Below are 17496 nucleotides of genomic sequence, written 5' to 3'. Positions count from 1 at the left end.
TAATATTTATATATATAAAATATTATATATATGTATGTATAAATTAAAAAGCCTCCTCTCTTGAGTAATCCCCAAAGGGCCTTAGGACTTCTTCCCCGGCCACTCCTGCCGCCGGCGTGCCCCATTGGACCATCCTCTTTCTCTCCCCATTTTCTTTGGAATCGCTCCCCTTGCTTGTATTTCCCGGTACGTTCTTGAGCTCCCTCCTTACGGTGGCGGGCGGCAGCCCCCCTGAGGTCCCGAGCCCTCGGGCATCATCAAGTCCAGCTCCCACTTGCTGCCGCTAAAGGGTTAAGCTTCCCCTCCCCGTGGGGGAGGGGGCGCCAGCTGACCCCGGGCAGCCCCGGCCCGGGCTGGGTAATGGGGACAGCTGCGCTCCCCTCTCCCCCCTCGGCGCGTTAGTAACGCACCCGCCCGTCTGCCCCGGCCCCTTCCCAGCGCCAGCCCGCCCCGGCGCTCACAGCACATGTGCTGTCACTCAGCCAGCCACCGGCTTATTTTAGCTCGGAGCTCGGGCGCTCGCCCAGAGAGAGAGCGGGCACTCCGGCCCAGAGAGAGCGGGCACTCCGGCCCCGAGCTCGCGGCTGCCGCTCCCGGCCCTCGTAGCCCCGCTTCAGCTCCGGGGAGGGGGGCGATGGACACAGCCCTGCTTTTCGCCCTCTGCCTCCTGGCCCAGGTAAGCGGGGCTCGCCTGCCGCAACTTTGCCAGGCTCCCCGAGCCAGCCACTGGGCGAAGGGAGGGACGGGGAAGGCTTGGGAGGAGAGAGTCGGGGGTGGGGGTGGGGGTGCTGGGGAGACCTCTTTCTCCTTCCGCAGGAGAGTCGCACACAGCCCCAGGTGGGGGGAGGAAGGGGAAGCTTGCTTAGGGAATACCTGCAGGGGGAGGAGACTCCCCCAGCAAAGTGGGGAAGGAGCCAGAGAGGGAAGCGCGAGCTGGGACTTGGGGGGTGAGAGCTGAGGGGGGAGGGGGGCGCCGGACTCGGATCACTCAGGGGAACTCCGCAGACGGAGGACCAGCGTCCCGGCTCCGGATCTCCCCTGCTTCCAGCATGCTGTGTTCTGGAGTCAATGTTCCCTGCTCTGAGGTTCTTTCCAACTTCGTGCTAGGGTGGGAGGCCACCTGTGTGTTCCTGATCTGTGCCAGGCAGGGTGTTTGTGAATAGGTAGCCTGAGCCTCCTGTTTGTGTTTCGTGGGGGTAGAAGAGAATGATGGGGTGAATAAGGAACCGGCTTTCATTAAGCGTTTGATATTAAGCTGGGGGAACCGGACCCGACCCTCTGAGAAGGAGCAAGTGAAAAGAGGGCCAGATTTGGGGACAGGGTCTGGGTGGGAGTTGGAATTCGGATTCCTGTGTCCTATAGGACAAATTATTTTACCTCTCTGGGTCTCAGCTGTAAAGTGACATGTTTGGACTAATGGGCTTCCTTCCAGCTCCCCCTCTCCCTCAGCTCCCCTCCCCCTCCCTAACTCCCTCAGCCCCTCCCTTCCTCCCTCCTCTCCCTCTCTCATGAGATATACATATCACAGAAAGATTTTATCTCGAAGATCCCTTTAATCCCTAAATCTTGGATCCTATGAAATTACAAAGGGGACCTTTTAAGCTGAGGTTCTTAACATTTCTGTGGGTCCAGAGGCCCCTTTTTCAATCTGGGGAATACTGTGGACTCTTTCTCAGAATCATGTTTCTAAATGCCGAAGATAACTGAGAAAAGATAGAAAAGATTAATGAAATTATCTTTTCCCATTTCAGTTCACTGACCCCTTGAAACCTATGAGTCAATGAACCCCAGGTTAAGAACTTTGACTAGGGCCTTCCAACTATACTCTTTCTCCCAGGGGAGAACATTAGCCCCCCCCCCGATTTCCCCAGATTTCCCCAGTTCTACAGATTGTTGGGGATTTCAAAGTCAAATTGTCTTAGAGGTGGCTAACTAGTATCTCAGTGGTTAGAGTACTGTGCCTGACACATAGTAGGTGCTTATTAGAGTTTCGCTTCCTGACACCCAGGGATTCAGGATGCCAGTTACTGATGTCTTCTGGTGGCATTGAAATGCCCTCTCCCATTGACCCACAGTCCCTCATCTTCTAAGAACACTGGTTCTAGAAAGCATGGTCATTCCGTCAAGGGCTACATCTCCTCTAAAGCACTTTAGAAATAAGAGGGACATTAGAATGTGGAGCCTTAGACCAGAGAGTGGGCTGGAAGAGACTTCAGAACAAAGAGGGTCAGAACTGGGATGACCTTTGGAGCCAACTGGTTCCATAGCTTCATTTTCCCGATGGATAACTTGAGTCCGGAGAAGTCCAAGGTTACACAGGACCTGTGTCTGAAGAGATCCCCAGTATTTCTTGTGCTGACATGTGTGTCTCACATTCACACACTCACACTCACACTCACACATACACACTCACACTCATACTCACACACACACTCATACACTCACACACACTCATACTCACACACACTCATACACTCACACACACACACTCACACACACTCACACTCACACATACTCACTCACACACAAACACACACATACGCTCACACACATACTCACACTCATAGACACACACTCACACACACACTCACACACTCACACACACTCACACACTCACACTCTCACACTCACACACACACTCACACTCACACACACTGGTGAAAGAATGTCTTTCTTGCCCTCGCCCAGCCCAAAGCAGCTGGCTCTGGAGCGAAGCAGGACAGCTGGCTCTTTGCAATGTGTCTGCCTTCGTGCAGCACAGCAGCTGGGGCCAGCTCAGGCTGAAGGGGCCTTCAGGGAGACTGGCCTCTTGGCACCCAGGCAGCCCCTCCGGCCAGCCCCGCGCTGCCCAGCCAATGTGCCCCCGTCTGCTTCCTGCCCGGCCCCATCCTGGCCAATCTGCTCCCTCCCCGAGCCGGGATACAAAGGGCACGCATTGTCTCCATGGGGGCCCGTTGCCCATCCCCAAGACCCATCCCTTCCCAGACTTGGCCACAGTGCCGAGTCTGGACCAGAGCTCATGCCCATGGGATCCTGGCCGGAGCCAGCCTGAGTGAATCTGTCACTCACTATTGCCTTTCTGCGTGTTCTTTTGGTCTGAAGTGACCACTCCATCATGGGAGGTTGGGAACCAGCCCCACAAGCCTTTCAGAACCCGTAAGTGGGCTCCCCCCTGCAGACAGGGGATGGACAAGGCCCTCTGAACCCCAGTTTTTCACCAATTTCACCCAGACACTGAGATTCTCTACAGGATCACAGATGACTTGAGTGGACCTAAGCAGGTCTTAAGGGACTGAGCTGTCCTCTGCCTCGCAGGCAAAGCAGGGAGGCAAGGTCTCCCCAAGTCCGAGCCATGAGGTTCCTACCCTGTGACCCCATCCCTAGAAGGTTGAAAGCCTCCCCAAGGCCCTGTCCCCACTGCAAGGCCTTCAGTGCTCTCGCACTCGTGTCCCCATCAATGCAAGGAATTCCAAAATGCAGACACCCCCTCCGTTAGTGCTACTGGGCCCCTCTCTGAAAACCATAGTCTTAGGGGTGCTCCTCAGGCAAAGGGGGATTAAAGGGACGGGTTTAGGATTGTGCAGTCAGTGGGTAAGAGGCAGGCTTTGAACCTGGTCTTCCCGGCCATCCTGCTCCACTCCGGATGCCATCAAAAACATGTAGTAAATTTTTAATAAATATCTGCTGAATGAATTAAACTCTGGCAGAATATGGAAACACTACTCCCCAAAGCTTGGCCCCTGGGACCTGGTGTCTTGGTCTTGCTATGGCCTGGTAGGGTGTAAATCTGTGTCAGGTGATCACTGCTGGGCCCTCCTGCTCTAGCGAGGGACTGGGTCTGAGTTCTAATCCTGCTCCTCCCTCTCTGTGCTGGTCACACAATGGAGCTTTAGTGCTGGATGTCAGGGACAAAGGGGGCTGGGAAGCCTAGAAGCCCAAGGAGGGGGGCTTGGTGACTCTTGTCAGCTCCTCCCTAGGCTTGGCTCTGGCCCAGACCCACAGGCTCCAGCCTGCCCTGTAACAACTGGGTCCCTGGAGGGCACAGAGGCGCTTGTAGCTCCCTTCTACCCCCTTGGGAAGAGCAGGATTTCTTTGGAGACTCAGGCCTGGCCGGTCTCCAGCCTCCCCCGCCCCCATCTCTCTGCTGTCTCTCTAGAAGCTCCTTAGAGAGCCGCCACCTCTGGGCTGACCACGTCCTGCTGGCTCAGCTCTCCCAGGGTTAACCTCAGGCCCCTAATCACAGAGGGCAGTGTGGTGGCTCATGGAGAGCCAGGGGCTCATGGTGGGCCCAGTGGCAGCTCATGGTGGGCCTGGGGCTCACAGTGGGCCCGGGGACTCATGGTGGGCCTGGGGGCTCATGGCGGGCCCGGGGGCAGCTCATGGTGGGCCCAGTGGCAGCTCATGGTGGGCCCAGTGGCAGCTCATGGTGGGCCCAGTGGCAGCTCATGGTAGGCCTGGGGGCTCATGGCAGGCCCGGTGTTGGCTCATGGTGGGCCTGGCCCTCCAGCCCACTGCTGGACCCTTAAGCCAAGCCTAGTAGGGCACAGGTTGGACTGTCTGTAACCCCCAGGACTGTTTCTGGAGCCCCATAAGGGATCTCTCTCCTAGAAAGGCACAGATAAAAATAAATAACATTCCCAATATCTCTCCCTTTTCCTTCCCATATTTCCCCTCTTGGGGGTTTCTGTTCCCCTTTCCCGGCTGAAAGCTGCAGAGGGCGTGGGGGGGTGACTTCTGCCCCCGTCCTAGGCACAAGGCAGGCAATCCTTCTACACCCTCCCTCAGGAAGAGCATTAAAGCACCCCAGGGAGACAACAGGAGGTCTGGGCTGTGGGAAAGCCTCAGGCCCAAGGGCTGAAAGCCCAGGACATCAGCCAATGGGAATGTGGTTCCCAGGAGCTACTAAAGCTCAAATTAGCTCCAGAGGGAGGAGGAGGAGCACATCTCTTCCTAAAAGGCAGAAGGATGCCAGTGTCACGACCTAGAGAGCCTCCCCCCCCCCCAGCCCGGCTCAGCTTTCAGCCCTTTGTCCTCCTCGCCATCCCCCTCCCATCTGTGAGCACAGCCAGCTGTCCTGGGGCCCCTGACCTTTCCTCTTCAGCCCCAAGAGGGGCCCTCCCTCTGCTGGGGCCCCAGGAATTGGGGTTCTAGCGTATCCGGGGGCCATGACCTTTCCTCTTCAGCCCCATGTGGGGCTCTCACTGAGAGCAGACCTAAGAGGGGCCTCCCTCTGGGCCCCCAGGAATTGGATTCTAATCCTCTTTCCACCAATAACTTGCTGTGTAACCTCACAAACTACTGCTCTGGGTCTTACTTTCCCCCACTTTGAAACGGGGATTATAATTCGTGTCCCATCTGCCTAAATGTTGGTGGGTTCAAATCATGTACATCTATCATTCATTCAATCAATCCTTCATTCGCCTCTATTAATGAGTCACATTTTAATACATTTTATGACGTCATACGACATTCCGTTTTATAATATATTGATTCTACTTTATGACTGTAACATTATCTACAATGATATTCATAGTCACTGCGCAGAGTCGTACCAGCCGCTCTAGGAAACGCAGGAGATGTAAGACATTCTGTCCCGGCCTCCAAGGAGCCTCCAGTCTAGATGCAGGAATAGGAGAGCCCCTAGTACGAGAGATACGCCGAGGGAGGCCGTCCATGGGATACTGGATGGAACCTCAGAGATGGTTTTGACAAGGAAATCTGGGGCTTAAATATGTTAAATGACCTGTCCGTGGGCACATGGCTCCGAGCTTTGATTTACCTTTTGTGTCTCCATGGATGAGGGATTTGGCAAGAGAAACCAGACAACAGAGCGGGGGTTGCTCTGTGCAAACCCTTCCCCACGGTTGGGGAAAATCCATCTCCAGTCCCCTTTTTTGTCTGAGAATACACGGAACGGGCTCCTTCCTAACGTCCATCACTTGGAATTCCTTGCTTCCTTCTAAGCTCATCCCAAGAGCTGGAATCCCTGGCTTCCGCCGTCTGCTCCATCTTACCACAATATTCCTTAGCAGGTAGAGAACGTGCACATCAAGTGTGTGGTGCTCCCAACTCCCCAGGTCCTCTCCCTTCTTTATTTATATATATGTATGTGTGTGTATTTGTATATATTATATATAATCATGATATATAATATAAATATATATAATATAAAATATAAAATACATATATTTCTATACACACACATATATTTGTGGATATATATCCTTATTTAGTGGCTCTGTATTTATTTATATGTCCACAGACTGTCATTCCCCACTCCCTCCCCCATAAATGTAAGCTCCTCAAAGGCAGATCAGTGTCTTTGCATTCCCAGCACTGTGTACCAGGTACACAGTAAGCATTTAATAAATGCTCATTGAATAAATGAATCTGATGGATGGTGCAATCAGGATCAAGAAGTTAGAATTGCAGAGAATCTCAGGGCCCATTTTCTAGGGGAGGAAGTGCAGGTCCCAAGGAGTTATGTGCCCTATGAAGGACATACAGGGAGGGTCCCAGGGAGGATCGGAGCCCAAAGCTGAGGCTTTGAGAAGGAAGGCAGGATGGTCGATGACGGAGATGGAGTCGGCCCCTTAGAGTGGCAAAGTCCATTGGGGATGGGTAGGAGGGCAGCCTTGAGAACTTGGAGCGGATGGGATCAGGTGCCTGGAGGTGAGAAAGCTTTGGGATTTCCTGAAGAGAAAGGGGCTCCCTTCCCCCCCTCCCTCTCCGGGATGTGGCCGCCACCCAAGGAATGGGGCGTTGGGGCTGTGAGGAGGGGGCTCCCTCCCCCCCGACTCCTCGGCTCTGGGGCTCCTTCCCCTGGGCCGGACCACAGCTGAATCCATTCCAGACATTCCTGCTGCCTGCCGCGGACCCCCGGGATGGGCAGGCGGGGGCCCAGGGCCAGAAGGGCCAGGGGCCCAGGGCCCACCCCCCCCCCCCAGCAGCTAGACCCTCTCTCCAGGGGAGAACCTCTCTGCAATCTTGGCCCCAAAGGGAGAAGAGAGAGGGATCCTCTTCCCCATCATCCCATCTTTCACCTCGATCAAACCCCATGACTCGGCAGCCTCCAGGCCGGGTGAGTCGGCCTCCCTGATGTTCCTCGGCCTCCGAGCCTCCCCCAGGACACAGCACTTCTGCCCAGCGACAATGAAGGCTGGAAGGAACCACAGAAACCCTTCTCAGGTGAGGAGGCTTGAAGAAAGGATCCTGTCTGGGGAACGAAAGCTGCCTCGTGCTCCCCAAGAACGAAGCCCCGTCCCCACCACTGTGTCCCTCCCGTCTTCCAGGACACTGAGCTGTGCCCCCGGGTTCCTTCCTCCTCCTCTGCTCCTTGTCCCCAAAAAGAACCAAAAACGTTGGGGCTGATGTGAACGACTGGATTTCAGTGAGAAGAGAGTTGGGGGAATCTGGGGATCTGGCTCTTCCCGAAGTGACAGGACAAGGATCCGGTGGCCATCGATGGCCCAGGAGGCTGCGGGTGACCTTGGGGTCCACATTCTGACCCCGCTCAAAGTGCTCCACCCTCGGGGGCCTTCACGGCCATTGGAACAAACTCTTCCCATCCACCCGTTCCCCAAAGGAAAGGCTTCCCGCCCCCTAACTCCCCGCAGGCCGAGGCCGGGGGCTGGATTTAGCCCCTCTGCCACGAGGCTCTCCCGGAGCGTGGCCTTGTGTGTGCTCTGGCTTCTCGGAGCCCCTGGGGAGAGGGCTTCCACCTTCCCTGCGTCTCTCTCTGGCTTGGAGGGACCCCTGTCTTCCCGAAGGCACCGGGGGGCTCTCCAAGGGTGGAAAGGCTTTGTGAAGGGACCATTAAAAAACTCAGAGATTCAGGCCTTGGAGGACACGGAGCCCCCTCTTTCATCATGCAAAGAGAGAAGCTGAGTCTCAGAGAGCAAGTGGGTGACGATCCCAATGTCTGAAGCCACATTCTGATTTCAATTCCATTCTTTTCCCCTGCCCTGCTGCCCCTCTGACCAATTTTTGGCCACAGAAACTCTTAGTTTCTTTCTTACTAAGAAAGACTTACTCACAGAGAGGGTTTCAGCCTGCACAAGGAGAGACCGTCCCCCACATAAAATCACAGAAATAACAATACTGTGAAGTAGGTGGGACTGAGCAATATTGCACCCATTTCACAGAAGAGGAAACTAAGGCTCGGAGAGCTTCCATAATTTACATCTGCTTTCTAATCCTGGACTATCCACTGGAGACACCACGTATTATTGTGCAGTAATGCTCAGGCTCCGTGGGAGGTAGGGGGAGGAGGGGCGCTGGGTGTCTGTCTGTCTGACTGTGCGCCGGCCCCGCGGGCTTGTGACTGTGCCTTTGTGCCACATCTCCGCACGCATGTGGGGGTGCCTTGTTTGGGAAGCCGGGCACCCCGCGTTTCAGGAGCCGATTCCCAGGCTTTTTTTTCCCTCGGACCGGCCACGTCTTCTTGGAAAGGGGTGGTGGGAGGATAAAGAATGAGTGTAACAAATGCTCATTGAAGCCTGGGCATTTCAGAAGGAGCCCATCCCTTCCCTGCCCACCGCAGTCTCTGATCTGGGAGCAAGGGCCCGGGGCCAGAGGACTGTGGCTTCCCTTCGACCTCCTGAACCCAAGCTATGGACGAGCGGGGGCTCGGCGATTCCCAGGCTCGGGAGAATGGGGAGCCTGGCTTCCCGCCAGCCCAGCGGACCTCCTGGAATGCCCGCCTCCTGCAGCTGCCAGGGAGGGGAATGGAAGGGAGCGAGGCAGCCGGGATGAGACCGGTGGGAGCCAGCGGACGGGCCGTGATGGTCAGAGAGGGAGAGCCCCGGGCACGGGGAGGGGGGCTACCTGAGGAGGGGGGCTGCACAGGGAGGGGGGGCAGGGGAGGGGGCTGCTCGGCTCCTGAGAAGGTTCTTGCTCCAAACCAGCAAAGGCAGACTCTTAGATCCTCAGCGTGACCGGTTCCGAAGTTCCTGCCCACTGTTTCTTCTACTCTGGCTAGTCCAAGTTTAGGGACACTGGGTTCGCTCTGTCGTAGTTTGCTTGGTTCTAACCAGTCCTGGATGGTTCTTTACCTTAAACAAGACCTACCTCCCATCGGCTGGTGGTCTATATACCATCCAAAGATGGCTATAACCTGTAAACAAAGAAAGTGCTTTGAGTTAGAGTCAAGCCAACAAACGGGGGCAAGTAGGTGGTGCTCTGAGTCCTGGAGGCAGAGGCCCTAAGGTCCAGTTTGACCAGATATTTATTCATCGTGTGGCCTTGGCAACTATTTAACCCCAATTGCCTTTAAGAAAACCAAAATTAAACCAAGAAATGTGTATTGAGCATCTGCTAGCTGTCAAGAACTATGCTATATATGTAATTCTTGACAATATATTATATTATAGTTCTTGTATATAGTTATATATATAGTTATGGACAATGTATTATATGTATATAATCTATATTATATAAACATATATATATATGATATAAAGAAAGGCCAAAAACCAGAAGCTCATCTTGAGGAGCTGGGATGTTGTTATTTGGAATAGGGAAGCTCCCTGTGACTTTCTCCTCCCCCTTGTGACCGAGTCGTTTCATTTGCCAGATGGCAGGATGCTGTTGAGGATGGCCACGTGGCTATAAGACGGAATCTCCCTTTCTCAGGCACCTCATTTCGTTTGTACTGAGGGTGACTATAGAATCAGTCCCATTTCACAGATGAGGAACCTGAGGTCAGAAATGTTGAGATTCTTGACCATGATCTTTCATCGACCTAAAGGCAGGGCTTCAACCAGAATCCAGCTTTCCAGATTTCCACCCAGAGTTCTTTCTTTGTGAAAGGCAGGATGGTGAAATAAAAAGAATACTGGACATGGAGGTTACCTGGGTTTAAAGCTTGGCTCTGAGACTTACTAGCTTTGGGATCCCCAATGTCCCCCACCTTTAAAAGGTGATTGTTATTATTCCCACCAAACCATCCTCCAATTAAGGCAGAGGCTTTTAACCTGAGTTCATTCCTTCCCCATCACATCTATAGATAGATTTCAGGGAGTCTGTGAACCTGGACTGGAAGAAATTGCATCTTCGTTTTCACTTACCTCTGGTTTTCTCTATAATCTTGTGCATTTAAAAATAGGATTCCAAGAAGGGTCTATAGCCTTCCCCTTATGGACGCACAAAAAGCACAGCCGCCCTGGTCTCAAGCTTGGGTCGCTTGGTCACAAATGGCTTCTCTCATCCTGTGCAGACCATCCAAGCAGCACCTACAGCTTGGGCCCAGGGCCGCTGGGCCTTCTCTTTGTGCAAGGCAGAGCCAACCTATGGCAGACACCGTTCTTTAATGGGACAACACAATTAGAGGGAAGCAGGAGGTGAAGGGACAGGAAAGTACAATTTGACTCTGAACAGAACAGAACAGGAAGAAATAGAAATTGGATTTCAAGTGATTTTGAGTTAGACCTAAAGAAGGACTTTCTAAAAGATAGAGAAGGTTGGCAAGGGATGAATATGAATCCCTCTTTAGAGAAAAGCTCCAAACTTGGGGAGTATCCTTGTCTGCTTGAGGTGTGGTCAGTACAAAGGCAAGAAATAGGAGAGAGATGGGGAGAGAGAAAGGGATAGAAGGAAATGGAAGAAGGAAAGAAGGAAGGAAGGAAGGAAGGAAGGAAGGAAGGAAGGAAAGAAGGGAGGAAGGGAGGGAGGGAGGGAGGGAAGAAAGAAAGAGGAAATAAGACAAGAAAGAAAAAGAAAGGATGGAAGGAAACAAGTATTTATTAAGAACTGACCACCTGCCTCATCACAGATACCTTTTTTGACCCTTACAATGACTCTGGGAGGTGGGTTTTATTATCATCCTCATTTTACAGATGAGAGAACTAAAGAATAGAAAGTTAGTGACCTTATGAGCAGAAGAGCCAAATTTGGAGCTCCGGCCTTCTGACTCCCATCCTGCTGGTGCGTCTGCTCTGAGGCTGAGGGGAATGACCCAGAAGGTGTTTTCCAGCCTGGGAGACTGTCAGCCCGCCTGTGTTCTGTTGCTTTTTAGCTTCTCAGTGCCTTGTTCTGCTTCAGAAAATGTCTGCTGGCAGCCTGAGATATTAGGAGCACAAACAGGGAATGATTTGTGAAGGGATTTAATGGACCCTGTGGAAATGAGCCGGGATCTCCTTGGCCCCATCCCCTGCCCCACATCTTTGGTTGGTGCTTTCTGCCCCCCAAGCCTTAAGAAGCTGGAAGCAGAGTCTTGCCTGATGAGGACAGGAGGCAGAGGGGCTGAGATGGGGAGAATCTCCAAAGGTGCTGGAGGGCGGCCTGGGGATCTGGGAGGCCCGAACAGCCAGCAAGCGGCAGTCATCCCCCTAATGCAGGCAGGTTGACGCAGAAACTGCCCAGCCTGGAGATGGTAAATGGGAGGCACCGTGCCAGTCGCATGGTGGATGCTCTGGGGAGGGGAACTCTTCTGGTCTGCCAGCAGCCTCCTGATCGCCAGCGAGGGAAAAGCTCCAGCACAGGGCCTGAATGATAGGAAGCCTGGCTTTGTTTCCCTGACATTGGGTGCTCTACTGTTGAAATTGGCTCATTTGTTTTAGAAAATATAGACCCCTGAGGACCCCGTGCCAGACAGATTTCTCACCATGGGCTTTCTCGGCATATCTCCTGGGCAACCCTTTACAGAGCTAGAGGTCCAACTAAGCTCCCTTTCAGCTATGAGTCTATAATCCTGTGTTTTGGAGAAAGAAACAGACAAGGAAGGAAAGAAGGAAGGGAGGGAGGGAGGAAGGGAGGAAGGGAGGAAGGAAGGAAGGAAGGAAGGAAGGAAGGAAGGAAGGAAGGAAGGAAGGAAGGAAGGAAAAGTAGACTTGTGCTTTCCTTGGAGTAGGAACTAATTCATCTCTAACTTTTTCCCCTGGAAAGCCTCCTGGGGCAATGAGAAGTTCCCTGGTTTGCTCAGGGTCACACACCTGGTATGGGCCAACAGCAGAACCTATGCCAGGCCTTTGGGGCTCCCAATTCAGGTCACTCTCCATGATGCTCTGCTGCCTCTTTTGAAACAGTAATAAGACGAGCCGTGGGCTCTGAGCCAGCCCAGCCCATCTTGGCTTGGATTCGCACGACCCGGGCCGGTGGGTAGGTGCAGGAGGCTGATTTATTCCCCAGGGCCCCTTGACTAAGGCCAGGCCTGCCCTTTTCCCCCTGAGTCAGAGAGAGAATGAGACCCCACTCACCTAGATAGTGGTTTGGGGATGGGGGAGGAAGAGATTTTTTTAAAAAGTAGATATGAGGAAGGGGGGAGGGGAAAGGAGGCTCCATCACCTGTTGGAAAATGGATGAGTAGGGAGGGAGAAATATGCTTGTAATGCGGACCCCAGCTGCTGGCAGTGCAGCCCTTCGCATGCTTTCCCCTAACTTTCCAAGTCTTCCTCCATCCCCCAGGTTAGAATGTGGTCAGGGCAAGGCAGGGGTGGGGGCTCCATTCCAGTTCTCCCCCTCCCCCAACTTCTTTGACCCCTTCCACCCCCTTGGGGTGGGGGGAATGGAATTGAGGGCCTGCTCAGCTGTGCAGAGGGGGAGGGGAGGGAGGGTCTCCCTGAGCCAATGGGAACTCTCCCACATAGGGGGACTATTGGTCTAAAGCTGGTCTGTCACTGTGCCTGAAATTCCACCATTAGAGTGTCATTCATTGGGGTTAAGTACTGCCTTCTCCTCCCAGCATCATTTTAACAGGAATCCCCATGGAAGATTCCACGTCAGGCCATGCCATGGGCACCTCAGCCTTGGGGGAGCTCTGGGGCTGAAACAGGGGTGTTCCCAGAAGGCTGCCCTGGACGAGCTCACCGGGCCTCTCGGTTCTGTCCCCGCTGCCCGGGCCGAAGCCCCGGCTCGCTGACAGGCCCCTCCCGCAGCCAGACCGGCTCCCCCCCGGGCCAGCTTTGGCCCTTGTGCCATCTGCTTCGAGCCCGGAGGATGAGCCTCGGTCCTCTGATGAGAGCAAAGCTGGAGCCCTCCCTCTCCTCCCGCTCCCTCCTCCAGGCCGCTTGGTCCCCTGAGCCCATTTCCCCTCAGAGAGGGAGGCCCCCCACGGGCGGTCCCGGGCCCACGGGGGCAGGTCCCCCTCCTCAGGGCCCTCCCAGCATGGAGCAGGTCCCGGAACATCCAGCCTCCCAAAGTAGAACGGCCGAGGGGAGTCCCCACGCCGCCTCACGGGGCTCCTCCCCCGGCCGACTCACTCACCTGGAGGCCCAAGGACGGAGGCTTAAGGGGCGGCCTCTGCTCCGGGAACTGCACGGAGGCCACTTAAAGTCGGAGCAACCCCTCCCCGACGGCGGAAGCCAGGGCCTCAGAAGCAGGCGAGGGGCGTCAGCCTGGGACCCTGGGACCGGGAGAGAGCCAGAGAACTCCGGAGCCACGAGAGAGCGTCCGTCAGGACGTCCCAGGAGCCGGGACGAGGCGCCGAAGGCGGCCCTGACGGTCATGTCGGAGCTAGAACTCCGGCTGCCCCCCTTCCCCGGCGCGGAGACGTTGGGGATCACCGGCCTGGAATCATCAACAACCGTGGGAAGTGGAGAGATCTGCGAAGCTTTCTGATCCTTGGTTTTCTTTTCTACAAAATGGGAATGTTCCCCTAAAGGAGGCCGGATACTTCGGGGGAAAGACGGCTCATCGCTTCTGGGACCTATCGCTGCTTTTCCGCTTCCCCACCCGCACCCGCCAGCATTTGGAAGTGTCCCCGGCACGAGACCCGGCTCATAGGGCTCAGTAAATGTTCCGGATCCACTCACTTGGGCGAGTCATTTATAACTCTCTGAGACTCGGTGTCCTTATCATATATTTTATACACATATTTAGAAAGATCTTCTCTTTATAAATTATGTCTATGATACGGTTCTACTTATAAATTATAATTTATTTCCTTCTCTACAATCGGGCCGCTGAGGCGCCCCTGAGATCTCAGTGGCTGTAAATCTGTGGCGGAATCAGTGCTTTTCCTGTCTCCGGGGTCCAAAATCCAGCAGGTCTCCAGCTCCGCCACCCCCTTATGTAGTTAATGAATGGGCGTGGGGGTATATGAGCATATGTATAGATACACACGTAGGCAGAGGGGATGAGGGGGTGACTAGAGAATGGCCATTTTCCCCCAAGTGCCTCCTCCGGGTGCTCCAGACTGGGCTCATTCCCAGCTAAAATAGTCACATGTTCCTGGGGTTGGAAAGCAGGTCATTCTGGGAGTCAAAGGTCTGCTGGAGATTCCAGGAGGATCCTGGTCAGTCTGGGGGGTTGGCAAGGCTCCCCCTGGGATGGATCAAATTGACCCCCACGCTAAGGAGGTCTCTTTCCCGGAGCCTCCGGGGTTGGGGGATGGAAAAGGAAAACCAACTAATGTGAAGAGAACAATGGAAACATCCCCAGAGTTGGCCATGGGGGTTCAGAAGAGGCTGTCCCCATCCTCAGCCCCCCCCCCTCCCCTCCTCCGCACAGCCACAAACCCTTCTCGTCCCCACCCCTCCCACCCAACTTTTCCTGGCAGTCCCGCATCTCCTCCCCCACTAACCACCGTCCCACCCCGCCCCTTCTCCACCCTAACCATACCCCTAGTTCTTGGAGTACATAGGAAGTCTTACAAGTACATGGTTCAGCAGGAGGGGGGAGCTGGGCCCCAGGGCTTAATCCCCGTGTTCTTGAGCCCAGCTGTTTTTTCTGCAGCTGTTCTGGCTCATCAGGGGACATCTCCCTATCCCCCCTGGAAGACTACTCACTCCCAAGCCGAGGGGAGGGAGAAGGAACCAAGTCCGTGGGGTTATTTTGAAACAAAAGAAGTCGCTCCCTCACCCCGGGACAGGAGGAGGGAAGAGAAGGGGCTGCCTGCTGGGAAATAGGGCACAGGAGCCGGTGCATCATGGCCTGCTCCTCTGGAGCATCCCTCCACCCGTAGCTGCTTAGGGTCTGGAAGGGCCTCCTGGGCCTGCCTCATGAGGCAATCAGAGATGGCTCAAAATCACCAGCTGGAAATTGGAGCTTGGGTTTGGGGTTCCAAGGCTTGTCCTCTCTCCCCTGTCCCAAGGCTACTGCTTAGGGGAACTTGAGGCTCCTCACACGGACAGAGCCCCCAAGAGTATAGGGGGTTGTGATTTCTGTGTGGCGAGTGTTGGGGGACAGCAAACAGGAGATGCACGCCACAGAGGTAGAGCTTCAGGGAGCATGTCGCTCGGGATGGAGACTCCCAGGAATCAAAACAGTCTGAGCCCAAAGCCTGGAAAGGGATTTGTCATCTTATTGCTGCTCCCCTAATGGGAGTCCGGGGAGGAAGAAAATCAAAATAATGGCAATAATAATAATAATAATAACAACCGACATTTGTCAGGTGCACAGAAGTCCAGCTTACTAGCTGTGTGACTCTGGGCAAGTCACTTAAGGGCTGTTTGCCTCAGTTTCCTCATCTGTAAAATGGGGATAATAATAGCACCAGCTTCCCAAGAATCATCCTGAGAATCAAATGAGATCCTTGAAAAGTGCTTGACACAGAGTAACCTATAGAAATTCTAGGAATAATTGGTGTTATTATTATTATTTATAATAGCACCTACCATCCAGCGTTATTATGAGGATCAATGAGATAGTAATTATGAAGCATTTAGCAAATACCTGGCACATAGTAGGCACTATATATATGCTAAGAACTTTTATTACTACATTTGTATAGCACTTTAAGGTTTACAAAGTATATTATCAACAAGCATGTATTAAGCACCTACTGGGTACTGGGATGTTACTACATTTATATAGCTCTTTCAGTTTCACAAAATATGTTATCAACAAACATGTATTAAGTGTCTACTGGATACTGGACACTGTAAGCTTGAGCTTTAAGGTTTACAAAGTATATTATCAACAAGCATGTATTAAGTGTCCAGTACTCAGTAGGCACTTAATACATGCACATTGACAAGCAGAGATAACAAACAAGCTATCTATAGTTTTGATGGTGGCAAAATTAGACAGAAGGCACTAATGGTAGAGGGAACTGGAAAAAAGCCTCTTGAGGAAGGTGAAGGAAGCTACAAAGCAAGGTAAAAGGATCTGAGAGTCATCAACCGAGGATGATCACAGAATCTGCGGGAGCTACTGATATCACCAAACAAGGTAGGAGAGAGAGAGAGAAGACCAAGAAGGAGCCCGTGGGGCCATAGTTAGTGGGAATGTCCTGGATGAAGCTCTGGCAAAAGAGACCAAGAAGAGGCAGAGAGAGAGAGATGAACCAGAGGGAATCGCTCATGAAAACCTAGAGGAAGGATTACCTGGGAGAAGGTGAGTGATAATGTTACAGGATACAGAGAAGCCAAAAACACAGATTAAGAAAATGACATTGGGTTTGGAAATTAAAAGAACCTTGTTAACTCTGATTTTAGTTCAGTGATAAGGCTGGAAGCCAGATTGTAAAGAATTTAGAAGAGAGTGAAAGAAGAGGAAGTGGAAACATCAGTTTAAATGGCTTTTTCAAGGTTACTCATGTCCTGATGCATTGTTCATGGAGTTGTGAACTGATCCAAACATTCGAGAGACTAATTTGGAACTCTGCCCAAAGGGTAAAAACTGTTCATACCTTTTGTTCCAGCAAATACTGCTACTAGGTGTGGATCTCAGAGACCATTAAAAAGGGAAAAGGTCCTACATGTGCAAAAATAGTTATAGCAGCTTTTTGTGGTTGCAAAGAGTTAGAAACCAGGAAATGTCCATCAACTGGAGAATGTCCATCAACTGGAGAATGTCCATCAACTGGGGAATGTCCATCAACTGGAGAATGTCCATCAACTGGGGAATGGCTAAACGGGTTGTAGTATATAATTGAGATGGATCGCTATTGTGCTATAAGAAATGATAAGCAGGATGATTTCAGAAAAACTTTGGAAGACTTACATGAAGTGAAGCAAAGTGAATTAAGCAGAACCAGGACAATGTCATGATCAGTTCTGAAGAACTAGGTTTTTCTCATTGATACAATGATTCAGGACAATACCAAAGGGTTATGTTTAAAAATACTGTCCATGGGGCAGCGAGGTGGTGCAGTGGGTAGAGCTGAAGTCCTGAAGTCCTGGAGCCCTGAAGTCAGGAGGACCTAAGTTCAAATCTGGCCTCAGAAACCTAACACTGCCTAGCTGTGTGACCCTGGGCAAGTCACTTAACCCCAATTGTCTCAGAAAAAAATATACTGTCCACAACTAGAAAGATAAATGGTGGGTTTTGAGTGCAGATTGAAGCATATGTTTTATGCTCTTTATTATTTTGAGGGACAGTTGGTCTGGAGTTTTCTTTTGCAACATGGCTAGTATGGGAATGTTTTTATAATGTACATGTATAATCTATATCAATTTGCTTGCCTTCTCAGGGGGAGGGGGGAAATAGAGAAGGAGGGAAACAATTTGGAAATCAAAACTTAAAAAAAAAAATCTAAAACTGTTTACATTTAATTGGGAAAATAAAATTTTAATTAAAAAAGGTTAAGCATGAAAGGGAGAAAGCTATAGAATGATA

At 52.4% G+C, this 17496-nt stretch overlaps 1 protein-coding gene across 1 annotated transcript in view; it reads left to right on the top strand.

The window, feature by feature from the left end:
* The first annotated feature begins 429 nt into the window (after positions 1-429).
* The window catches only part of CDH15 (cadherin 15), a 30535-nt gene continuing 13468 nt past the window's right edge, over positions 430-17496 (top strand). Inside the window, 1 exon segment of the mRNA XM_031950125.1 lies at positions 430-676. Within this exon segment, the coding sequence (XP_031805985.1) occupies positions 467-676 (210 nt within the window). The 5' untranslated portion in view covers positions 430-466.

This window comes from Sarcophilus harrisii, chromosome 2 (assembly GCF_902635505.1).
Source record: "Sarcophilus harrisii chromosome 2, mSarHar1.11, whole genome shotgun sequence".
Lineage (NCBI taxonomy): Eukaryota > Metazoa > Chordata > Mammalia > Dasyuromorphia > Dasyuridae > Sarcophilus > Sarcophilus harrisii.
Note: the sequence above shows the minus strand (reverse complement) of the source record. Positions and strands in the feature narration are given on the sequence as shown.